Raw genomic sequence first — 12620 nt, 5'->3', positions numbered from 1 at the left:
GCCTTACAGACAGATGTGATCAGCGGTGAAACAAAAAGTTATCTTCATGCTATATACCACTATTAGGGTAATATAAGAGAAATATATATTTCTTTTTCTTGTCATTTTTATGAACAAACCCTTTAAAAATTCAGCACATCCATTGCAAGTAGATTGAGAGAGAGAGAGAGAGAGAGAGAGAGAGAGAGAGAGACTGCATTTTACTGTACTGTATGTGTATGAAACATAATGATTTATGGCACATGTAGCTAATGAGGTTACATGCATACAGTATGATCCGAGCTGCACTGTGTGTAGAGCTTGGAATAACTCTACACTAACTCGACACCAAATCCCTGCACTCTCCCACACACTCTCTTTATCTCTCTCTGTCTCTGTCTCTCTCTCTCTCACTCACACACACACATTAGTAAGTTACATGAATGGGGGTGTCTTACTGTAGTGACACCTCACTGAAGCTATTTCTCAATAACACACACAACACACAGCCACACACACACACACTCTCCAGAGCAGTGTGATGTATAAATGATCAAGAGGAGAGAGAACAGCAGGACATCATCTTTCTCCCTCTCTCGCCCACCCAGAATCCCTCTTTCCCCCCATCCCTCATTCCCCACACCCACTCTCTCTGTCTTTCCATCTCGCCCACCCACCTATCTCTGCTCTTAAATATGTAATGAAATACAACGAGTGTTGACACAGGGTACTGTGTGTGCCTTTCTGCCACAATGAATGCTCAGAACTGGGTCACAAAGCTGCATGAAGATAAACTGGGGTTATGTGTGTTTTCCGCTTTTTTTTTTTTTTTTGAGTAAAACGCCATTTTCCCCATCAACTTTGTAAATCTGTGCGTTTTCTTAGAAATGATGCAGAGCTACTGAGGATAAATCGAACTGAGGCAGAGCTGCAGCTAAACAACAACAACTGTCTGCTCAAATCACACAGGCAGCGCCCTGTGCTGCGCACGCAGTTTAATACACCGTAGACAACAGTTTTATTTTTATTTTCGACTTGATTTTGTCCTAGTTCTTTGCTGCCTCAGGCAATATCGGTGATTGTGTGTGAGTGTGTGCAGGGAGGAGACAGGGAGTATGTGTCATGTGGTACCAGTGATGCACTGCTCCTCCTTCGCTGCACACTCTGGCCCTGGGTGCTCATTTTGTTGCTCATCTTGGTGCTGTAAACAAGTTTACGGGGTACAGAGGTAATTACGCACAGACATCCTACATTAGGCCTAATGGCTGTGGGCCATGACTAATTCACCAGGTCGCAGAGGGGTTTATCCTGTTCTGTTGTCACACAGACTTTAAGTACTCCAGTGCCACTGTGGACGGAAGAGTTCTGACTGCTGGTGCTTTTAGCTAGTTACAAAAGAGCCCCAAAATCCTGCTTCTACTTTAATTATACTAAATTAATAATTCATCATTTTGGGAAATATGTTTATTTGGTTTCTTGGCAAGAGTTAGATGAGAAGATCGATACCACTCCCATGTTTCTTTGTTTTAAGACCAACCTGGATTCAATTTTAGTCTTTAGTTTAGAGACTGGATAGAATGACACTGTCCAGTTTAAAGAGAATACTCCTTCCAACATCTCCAAAGCTCACTAATTAACATCATATTTCTTATTTGTATTAACTACACAAGTAGAAGTGTAAAAATGACTCTTTATATTGTCATTTTTTGATTTAGTTTTATATGGATTAAACAAATATCAGTCTCAGTCAGGCTTTAATTAAAATATTTGATATCTAAGCATCCAAGTGTTCTAGGCACTGGGAAATAGCAGGTAGCGGACACTCACAATGTGCAGTAAAACTACGCCAATTTCTGCCAGCAACAGTCCCATTAATGGCTCTGTAAAGTGTGCACTTTGCATCCCTTCTTTCTGGTTTTATTGAGTTTTATTGCCTTTTTTTTATCACCTTATTTTACATTCCATTACAATAAACTACAGTTAACTTCAGTCATGAGCAACATTCGCTGTTTCCTGCAAACAAAATTATCAGCACTCAGGGGTCCAATTTTTAAAAAACAGTTTCTTCACAGCAGTGTATTGCAGTGTTTATTGTGTTTAGACTAATGGAAATAGAGAATTTTTCAACAGAACACATGCAGATTTTGAAGGTCCATCAACAGAATTTGAATTAATATGAATGCACTTGTGAGCCATGACAGCAGAAGTGTTGACTTTTTCTGGGCCCTTTAGGGTGGATTTCTCTATTTCTATTAGCATCAGTACTTCTCATAATTGTCATGAGTATAGTTTTAGTTCATACTGATTAACTTCATACCGATAATATTATCCAAGTTCAAGCCATTGCAGAGTTTTTTTTACTTTTTACTGAGGATGATTTCACGCAGCCTCGAGTTTTTAAGTAGGCTTATAAAACAAAGTCTCACACAACTGCTGCAAAAATAAAACAGAGTAAGTGGAGGGAAATATGCATACACCTGCCAGTTGTTTTGTTATTCTCTTTACAGTATGATGAAAGGGTTTTCCTCTAAATCACCATCCAGCTGTTGTTTCCACTCCAGCATTGCTCTCACCTGTCACAGCTGAATCTCACTGTGAAACTGGATTAAATCCACATCCACTTTGGACTGAAGCCAGAGTCACAACACCGTCAGCTACCACCAGTTCAGCTGCGATCAATAAGTGTAACATATTTCCCAGCACGCACACGCAAACACAAACACACACACACACACACACACACTGTACACACACCTGGTCTTCTCAGCCTCTCCGTCTTACTTTCTGCTGACAGGAGAGTCACAAGAACTTCCTCCTCAGACATTTCTAATCAGCATTTGGCTGTGCAATTAGCATATGTAAGTGCATTAGCATAGCGCCCGGCACTACCCAGACACTCTGTAAAGCTGTTTGATAATTGAAGTCTGTGTGAAGTGTGTGTTTGCGTGTGCATGTGACAGATGGTTTGGAGAGGACACGAGTCTCCACTGAGCGATACTGGAAGCTACAGAGCAGAAGAAAGTGTGGCTGAGCAGGCTGGGGGCTAGTTACATTTGTGTTGTTTTCACTGCCTCTTAAAAAGCCTCTTTTACTGCGGCTTTTGTGGGGACACTTTAGTTTTATTGCACCATTTTAGCACCTGAAGATGCATGTTGAAGTTATTCTCTATAAAGTTTTTGAAACTACTTGAATTTAAATAATGGTATTATCAGTGAGAGTAGTCCTTTATTTAAAATACACAGCATTACAATTGCAAAGTGTATGGTAAAAAAAAACAGGTAATCACATGTTTAATTCATTGTAAAGGAAGACCTGCAGTTGTAATTTTGGGACAATAGTTTGTCACGGTGACAGCCTCTGAGGTTCACACACTATGCTAATTTTCTTTTTCTGTTTTGGAAATGACTTGCTGTCACAAACATCATTCACAAAAAGTTCACTTTAATTTATGTTGTTTTGTCCAGGCTGTCACTGTGACAAACTCTGAAATTGTAGGTCTTCCTTTACAATGAATTAAATATGTGATTACCACAGCTGCTTCTGGATGTTTGTCTCTTCCACTGATTTTGCATTTTAATGTTGACATCACTTTAAAATAGAAGTGTTAAACAACACACACAGAAACACACATGCTCACACACCAGTGACTGAAGAGTAGTTTGTCGCAGTGTTTGCTTTGACATGTCTTTCTCAGGGTTTTTTGCTCATACTGAAGGTTTTTTTTGCTCAGAATACCAATATATGTATTATGTATCACGATATAGCCTAAACTAACACAATATTATTATTATTTTACATGTCACCCAGCCATACATATAAGTGATTTTCTTCTGGTGGTACAGTGGTGCAGTGGTTGATACTGTTACCTCACAACAAGAAGGTTCGAATCCAGGCCGGAGCTTTTCTGTGTGGAGTTTGCATGTTCTCTCCTTGCTTGCAGGGATTACCTCCAGGTACTCTTCCTTCCTGCCATAGCCTAAAGACAAGCAGATCAGGTTAGTGGCTTAGATCAGGTTAGTGACTCTAAATTGTCCATAGGTGTGATTGTTAGTGAATGTTTGTTTGTCTCTAGATGTCAGCCCTATGATAGACTGGGGACCTCTCAGAGTGTACCCTAGCCTCTCGCCTGTGACCCTTAAGAGGACTAGTGGTATAGAAAATGGATGTGTAGATGGATGGTTTTCCTGTGCGTCAGCATTTTAGAGAGAGCCGACCTGTTGATTTTGGCAAACCAAGGACTGCTGATATCTTTCTGAAATATTTTTTGCTTTTTTTGAGCCTCATTATTATCCTCTTTTATTCCTTTTTGGACACTTTGTATTTGGACACTGTTCATTAAAAGGGCTATGTCTCCCACACATTTCTTTCAATATTGATGCAGTCCTACTCAAATTAAAGCTGAGACATGGCTCTTCAGGTTGTATCCACTATTTTATTTCAAACTGAACATGCTGAAGCACAATGACTGATGAAAAAAAAGTGTACAAATACTTATGGTCTAGACTGTTTAACTGAACTCCTAAATGTGGGACTGCATCAAGCACTGAACATCACCTTCTGAAACCATGTTAAAGTATGCAAGGGTGTGATTTTCCTTCAACTGTACCAATGTCATTGCTACACACACACACACAGTGCTGTTAGTACTACTGATGGTGGATGACTGATGTCAGAGCTGCAAATAACGATGGTTCTGTACAACTTTCTCAAACCCGGTTCACCGTACATCTGCAGCCGTGACCTCATTTAATCTCCGAGTTGTACTCATCCTCTCCAGTCGAGCCTGCCTCACAGCCATCAGGATCAAAGAGAGATCGGTAGTTGTGAGTCAGTCATCCTTTATTCAGCTTTGGAAATATGTGAAGCACAGAGAGAGAGAGAGAGAGAGAAAAAGAGAGAACACGAGTGGTGGGAGTCTTGGTTTAACTCATCTCTCTCTCTGCTTTGGTGCTTTCATACCTTTCATCTCGTGCCTCTTTCTGCCTCTCTTTTTCCTCTCCATCTCTTCCTCGGCCATCCAGTCCCCAGTGGGTCTCACACCTTGTTCCCATTCCTCACTTGCACACTTCTACTTTTTCATTTTGGCTTTCTGGCCTCCTGCCTTTATCGCTCCCCCCTCTCTTGACATTTTACCTATCTATCCTTTCTCCTCACTTTCCTGCCAAAAACTCTTCTTACATATCTGAAGTCTACATATCATTCACCCTCAGTTGTTTGTTTATTCCCTGCCTGTCTCTTTCTCCACAATGTGTCATCCCCTGTGTTACCTGAGGTCAGGAATCGCATCTCCTTAATGCCAGAGTAAGCCAATAACTCTGTCACTGCTTTTTCTCTCTGTCTGTCTCCACACTGAACGGCCTGATTTGAAAAAAAAACCCTGTTTGGGTGTGAAATTGTGTTCACACAATTTTTGGACTTTTTTCATGAAGATCGCTGTTCATGCTAAAATGCCAGATCAATACGAAAATTACTTCCTTTGTTCTTCCTGCTTTGTGTGATTGATGCTACTGACATTTTAAGCGAGTTAGAGGCATCACAAAGATGGCGTTCCAACTTTACTGTCTGTCCAGGATTTAAAGAAGAAGAAGATGCATTCCCAACCGCAGCTGACTCAGTCTCAGTCTTGTGCTGTCACAGTCAGTTAAGGTCAGTGAGATGATGACAATAGTCAGGCTTTTTTTCAGAGGTGGGAGTCTGTTCTGGGTTCGAATCAGGTGCAGTGTGGTTCTTCCATTAGTAATAAAGCATTTGCAACACTTTCAGCCTGTCAGTCACATGCAGATGAGTTATACAGAGAGAAGAATGGGGGTGTAATATTGAGGTAAATGGAGAGCAGCTTTTGGGCCATTCAAGATTTTGAAAGCGGAATCCAATTCCAACCAAAGTGACTGACAGTGAAAAGGACATGGAGTTTGAATCTGAAATGGAGCAGAGGGAAGCAGAATAGGAGGTAAATGGACTCAGAGCAAAAAAGAAATAAATATATATAGAAATAAAAATAAAAGAATGAATGAAATTAAAACAGAGAAACAGAGAGAAAGAGATGTGTTTCAATACGGCGTGCGCAGACACATTTAGACGTGGCAAGTGAGAGCTTTTACGCAGTTTATACATGTGCAGATTTAGCCTCCATATGTCTGTGTGTGTATGTGTATGCTAATGTGTGTGTTAGTGTATGCATGTGTGTGCATGTGGGCGACCACCAGCTGCTTACAGAGCAAGTCAAAGCAGCAGTTTTGGTGCTCTGATTCTGAAGATTTGCTGTTTGAAATACTCTGCCAGCTGCTACCACACACACACACACACACACACACACACACACACACACAGGCTGCCTTTGACTAAGTGGATCATCAAAGAATCAAAGCCAGTCAATGTTTGAATTAGCCCTCTGTTCTTTTTATTCAGCCTGTGCCTCCTTTGTCACGCTCTTGATAACGCAATGTCACAGACTATATGGAAGAGTACGGCTATGACGAGTTACACTGTCGATATGAATCATTCTGTGCAGCGTTTTTTTTGTTTTGTTTGTTTTTTTTTTCTTTTTGGGGGCTTTCTCATGTCACGGAATTTAAAAAAAAAGAGTGAGTAGAAGAGCGAGAGAGCAAGAAACCTGGCAAGCGAAAGGAAGATTAAAGAGCGAAAGCAAAGAGAAGGATGAAAGAGATTGGGAGGAGGAAAGGGTAGAGAGAAATGGGGAGTAGGGGGAGCTGCAGTATCAACAAGGTGTGTGTGTGTGTGAGAGAGAAAGTTTGATGACCTATCTAACAGGAAAGGTAGATAATGTAGCAGAACGACAAACCAATGAATTGAAAAGTACACAGAGCTGAGCTCCAGTGCACGCACACACACACACACACACACACAGTGATGGAGGTGAGCATTGTGTCACTTTCTGACTCAGTATGCTGTGTATATTAATGTTTCTCTTGTGGTTTCTTTTTTCCCCTTGTCTTTTCTATCCCACATACTGCTCCCATTTTTCCTTTTCAATTTTCATATTTTTCTGCAATACAATTTTTTCATCCTTACATCCTTATATCTGTTATTTTCTTTCTATTTCCCCTTCACCACCCTCCTTTCTCCCTTCTTGCTTCCTTCCCTCATCTTTCCCACCTTCCCCTCCCTCTGCTTCCCGGGACTCAGAGAAAGGTAACTGCCCTTCGTGGCGTGATCATGCTTCTCCTTTGCTTTCAGTAATCGTGGTGTCAAGCCCGCCCACCCCGCCGTATAATTACATCTGTCACTAAAGGCATCAAATCAGTGGCTTTGCTTTGCCCAGAGTCATTGTTGCTCTTTACAGGAGCAGAACTATTGAAGGTCTAAATCACTGGTGCTAAATCATCAATGAGACTGACTGGCCACAGGCTATTTCCTATTAAGAGTTGCATGCTGTTTTATAGCATTTTGATCCCCGAGAGAAGGAGCAGAAGTCATAAAAGACCCATTTGTAGTATGCGAGGCAAGGCCACTCATGCTGCTTTGGTGACACACTGCTCAAATGTCCCTGAACGAAGTGCACTGGACGCCTACACGCACAACACACCACATTACACACACACACACACATCACATCGTCCTTTCCTTCCTGGCCACAGGCGGGGAGCATTATCGACCCAAAGTGTGTGAGCACACAATTAAGCAGAGGAGACAGGGCGGATAATGGACTCATAAACACAAAGAGCCACACTGTGATAAATGGCAGCTGTGTTTGCCATATTTCTGTCTGTGTCTATGGTTAATCTGGAATGTGCACTGTAAACGCGTGTGTGTATGTGTGTGTGTGTGTGCATGAAGCTGTTGAGCTGCATCTGGTGACACTGCCATCCAGCTGGCTGCTCGGCATGTCCCCGCTCCCCCTCTTTCACTCTGTGTTGTCTGTTTACTCAGTCATTTCAGTGCTGGCTGGAAACATAACGTCCTGCCTTTTGTTCTGCAGCTTGTCTCACCTGTTAATGAGAAAGAAATGTGTCTATCTTTCATCTCGTCTGTGTGTCTATGTGGGTGTGTAGTATATCCCATATGTAGCTGAGTTTCATCTCCCACCCACTCTCTACATAAAGTTTCCTTCTCAGTGGAGCTTCCTCTCTCCATCTCACCCTCATCCTCCTCATTTCTTGCTGCCATGGGGCACCATTGTGAAGCTCGAGGGACAATTTTTCCTTGGGCACTGGGACACTCATCTACCTCCCTGTTTGCCTGTGTGTGTGTGTGTGTGTGTGTGTGTGTGTGTGTGTGTGTGTGTGTGTGTGTGTGTGTGTGTGTGTGTGTGTGTGTGTGTGTGTGTGTGTCGCCAAAATCGTCAACCACAAACAACTCTTCACATGTTAAAGGGGCTTTAAGTAATGCACAAGGAATAGCAGCAATAGCATCAGTAAAGTTTATGGCGGCCTTCAAATGACACAAATAATGAAGTGGTATTTTCACAATAAATGAGTAAGCTAATTAGAGCAGAGCTTCAACAATAAATGTCTAGAGAAGAAGTAAATATATCATGATGCAAAATCAGGGTAATAATCTTTTTTTGTTTTAAAGTTGTGCATGAAATGTCTTGCAACATGTTTCCTAGCTGTTTTTTTCTATTGTTGAACAGCTGACAATGCCAAAAAAAAAAGGTACAAGTAGAGGATGGGAAAATTTTCATTTCACAACAGAGTACAGGTCCAAGGACAACCTTTTTTTTTTTTTATATCTGCAATGAGTCACCTGCTGACAACACATACAGAGTGGAGAAAAGATGTAAAACCCACTCTAATAGGAAAATTCCTGGTATAGCACATGAGAATAAAATGATAATCAAAGTAATCAAGATATTTCCAGACGCTGCTGATAATGTCAAAATTGAGCCAAACAAACTCAAGAAAAACTGCCGAAGGAAAACACAAAATTGGCAATCATATTCACATATGAGCTTCCTTCCCTCCGGGAAGAGGTGTTTGAAGGCCTTTAAGAAGTGTTTCATCACAATATCCAACAATGTCCACAGAGGAACTGATCAGCGTATTGAAATTAAGTGGATAAAACTTGACTCTCTCACATACAATAAATGAAATGAAGAAATGTTATAAGATGGAACAAATACCATTAAGGCACACTTACAAAAAGATGGAATCCTGTGATGGAGCTATTAATGCAATTGGTTTATTTTTCATATATTTTACCCTATTGCACCATTTCTTAAACATAAATTACCCACAATTGCCCTCTCCTGTTTCCCTTACAAATATACACACACACGACTCATGTTATATGCTAAAATACTTGTGATGCACATTGTAATGTGTTCCTCCCGCTTTCCTTCCACATACGAGTCAGAAGGCAGCTGAGAATTGTGTAAAGAAACTTGTATAAGTCACTGAAGTTTAAATAAATTACTTAGTCATTTGTATTATGAGACAACAGAAATTCTCACTCATTGCCCCTTTAGCAAAGCAAACTGTTTAGTACGTCTACTGTTGAGGTGCATCAAGGTAAATACTGTGCTGTAGAATCTAGAAAATCATGTGTGACGATACCTGTGTGTCTCCTGTCCATGCTTCAGGGACTTTGCCTACGTGGCGAGAGACAAAAACACGCGGGTGCTGAAGTGCCACGTGTTCAGATGTGATACTCCTGCCGCAGCCATCGCCACAAGTCTCCACGAAATCTGCTCCAAGGTGGGTGTCGTTGCCATCGCCGCTTCCGCATGAACGAGCTTATCTGCTGCTCTGGAACAAGCTATCAAGCTTTAATCAGGGTGACAACTGAAGAGAGAGGGGGGAAAAAAATCATTTTCAGCTGATGCAGTTATCTAGAGCTACTTTTTTAAGGTTGTAACTTAGCTGACACTCCTACATGCATGTTGTATAAAACTAATAGCTAGGAGTGCAAAAAAAAATTCATGGTCCCCAGACAAGATTTCTGTTATCTTTTACTAGAGAAGTAGGAGCTGAGGAGAAGTTTTAGGAGCCTTTATAGTGAAGACAGGAGATAAGATTCAGGTTACAGAGCCCATGTAGCAGCATTTCTTGAAAAGAGTTTTCTGTGTGTGTGTGTGAAAGAGAGAGAGAGAGATGGGAGAGAGAGAAATAGAGATGGTGGTGACAGTATGTTAACCCTCTCAGGGACAGGGAATCACAGATCCTTAAAGGTGCAAGGCATAAAGCAACATCACACACCTGATCCACACATGCACACTTTCTCTCTTTCACACCACTCACACTCACACTCACACACACACACACATAGACTAAACAGTAATCTCCTCCTCTCTCAGAGCAGTCACTCTGTTTACTGCTGAGATTATAGTCTGAGTCTCCTCACACTCATCTACTTACTGAATGAACCTTATGTTGAGAAACCAAGTTTGACCTGTAGAGAGATGTAAACAGTTAGGAAAAGAACAAAAGACTGATTCCACTGACTGGATCATATTATTGAAAAATCAAATTCAGAGCCAAAAAGAAAAATCTAACTGAAAAAAGGAAGTCAGTGAAAGTTGTTCTTAAGACAAGTTAACCAGTAATGATTTGAATGCCAATTTCTATCTACCATCTAACTATCTAATACCAAAAACAGGCACATACAACAGAGACAAATGATATTTCCAGATCATATGCATTGATGATGATCACCTGGTAGATGGGATGCAAAAAAACAATCTGATGAGCTTGTTTGCTCTTGTCCACAAGATTGGCAGCAGACTGACATGGAGGTCACTATTCTCTTCTATTCACTATTAAGACTCAATTCCCACCAAAATATGAGCAACCCGCTTTGCAAGTATGCCAGACATACTCATTTGGGCTTGTTGGAGATCAGTCCTTTTAATATCTGAAAAAGTAAATTGTGGCCTCCTTTCAGTTGGTGGAAGAATTTGCAGATCCTCAGAGCCAGGTTCTTCAGCCGGGCTCCATCAGGGTCAAAGATGACATTACCCACATCAGCAGGTCTAATGGTATCTCCATCATTTGAATAAGTGGTGGCTGCAGCTTTGCCAGCTGAGCCCGCAACAGTGGAACCACTGGCCATTGAAGAACTGTCATCCTACATATCACTGATGACATCACTGTTACTGGAACAAACTGCATCGGAATCTATGTCCTTTGAACCACTGGGAGCTGAAGGTTTGTCAAAGTCCAGAGCAGCGGCTAAAGCTTTTCATCAGCTGCTGAATCTTCCTTGCTGGACCCAGCACTGTCTCCATCGTATGATCCAGTGGCAGCCTTGACACCTCCCGACTCTGTCTCAGCTTCACAACACGTTCTATCAGTGTCTGAGACTCTGTCACTTCAGTCAGTGGTGGCTGAAGAGCTGTCATCCATTGACTCTGCGTCAGCCTCACATATTGGAGCCAGTGCTGTCTGAGTCAGTACCAGCTGAAAGTGCTGCCACCTCCTGACTTTATGCCAGCTTCACTCTAAGTGACAGATTCCTCCCATTCATCTGGGTGGTCCAGGGGGCACACTGTGATAAATTCAAGGGCAGCATTTGCTTAAGACCTCGTGTCCATGTCATCAGCCAGGTGTGCAATTACAACACTCTTAACTGTGTGTTGGTGCTTGCCTGGGAGTGATTCTCTAGTCAGCATCCAGATGAAGCAACCCATTTGGTATACTTAAAAATTATCTCTTGGGTGGTGGTAGGGGGTCCCTGCTCCATCTCTCCATCAGTTTCAGGGTCCTTGGCCTGAAAAACATTGAAGACCCCTGGTCTAGACACATGGGATAAGTCACATAATTAGAAATGCTTCACTTTTCACATACAACACACACACATTGCCTTCTGTACACAAAGAGAAACCAGTCTGTCCTCACGCCAGCAGTGACCCTGTAAGACTGAATCTCCCTGAAACATACAGATCTTCTTCTTTAAAGGCGTGTTGGCCCATAAAGAGAGAAATTTTTTTTAAATTAATTTATTCTTATCTCCTACACTAAATTGAAGGAATAGTGTGTATCTGTGAATGCATATGTCTGTGTGTGTGTGTGTGTGTGTGTGAGACCATGACTCTTCACACCACCTATTTTACACATAATGGTAGTTTTCTTTTTTACTGCAGCGGAGAAACTTGGTGACCTGAGTCCTGCAGCTGTGCAGAGCCCTGAGCAGGCTCCCTTTGTGTGTGTGTGTGTGTGTGTGAGAGAGAAAGAGAAAGAGAGAACGAGAGAGAGAGAGAGAGAGAGAGAGAATATGTGTGTGTGCATGCGTCTTCTTGTATGTTCCCCTGTGAGCAGAGTTGCAGACTCACCATAGACTTTGATTAATGACACCTACAATTAATCAAGTATCTGTAGCAGGAAGAGAGTGCAGCAGCTTAGTGCAGGGGGCCATGCAGACTATCGGACACTCTTTAAGAGTGTGTGTACACTGCAGCAGAAGGGCAGAAGCAAAGAAAAACAGACAGTTTCTTTTTGAGCACTTGAATTTAAATATATCATTTGGAGGAGAAAATCCTAAAGGATGAGGCTAGCATTAATTTGTATTTTTCTTGTTGTCAAACAAATCCCATGAAAACACCAAAGCCAACAATGAATTGCTCTGACTAATAAATATTACCCATATAGCCTCTGTAATATAGTCCCCAAAATACAGCATACACCCACATTAAAATGCTGTTTGAGTAGCATCTCCTTAAACCTGCAATGTTCTGCTGTTTTAGG

The 12620-nt window shown here is 41.6% G+C and overlaps 1 protein-coding gene across 3 annotated transcripts in view; it reads left to right on the top strand.

Annotated features, from left to right (window-relative positions):
* LOC121188840 (amyloid-beta A4 precursor protein-binding family B member 2) overlaps positions 1-12620 on the top strand; it is a 33823-nt gene that overhangs the window by 16072 nt on the left and 5131 nt on the right. For all 3 annotated transcript variants that reach the window (XM_041048769.1, XM_041048770.1, XM_041048771.1), the window contains one exon: positions 9521-9635. In XM_041048769.1, the coding sequence (XP_040904703.1) occupies positions 9521-9635 (115 nt within the window). The remainder of the gene's footprint in view (positions 1-9520; positions 9636-12620) is intronic.

This window comes from Toxotes jaculatrix, chromosome 10 (assembly GCF_017976425.1).
Source record: "Toxotes jaculatrix isolate fToxJac2 chromosome 10, fToxJac2.pri, whole genome shotgun sequence".
NCBI lineage: Eukaryota > Metazoa > Chordata > Actinopteri > Toxotidae > Toxotes > Toxotes jaculatrix.
Note: the sequence above shows the minus strand (reverse complement) of the source record. Positions and strands in the feature narration are given on the sequence as shown.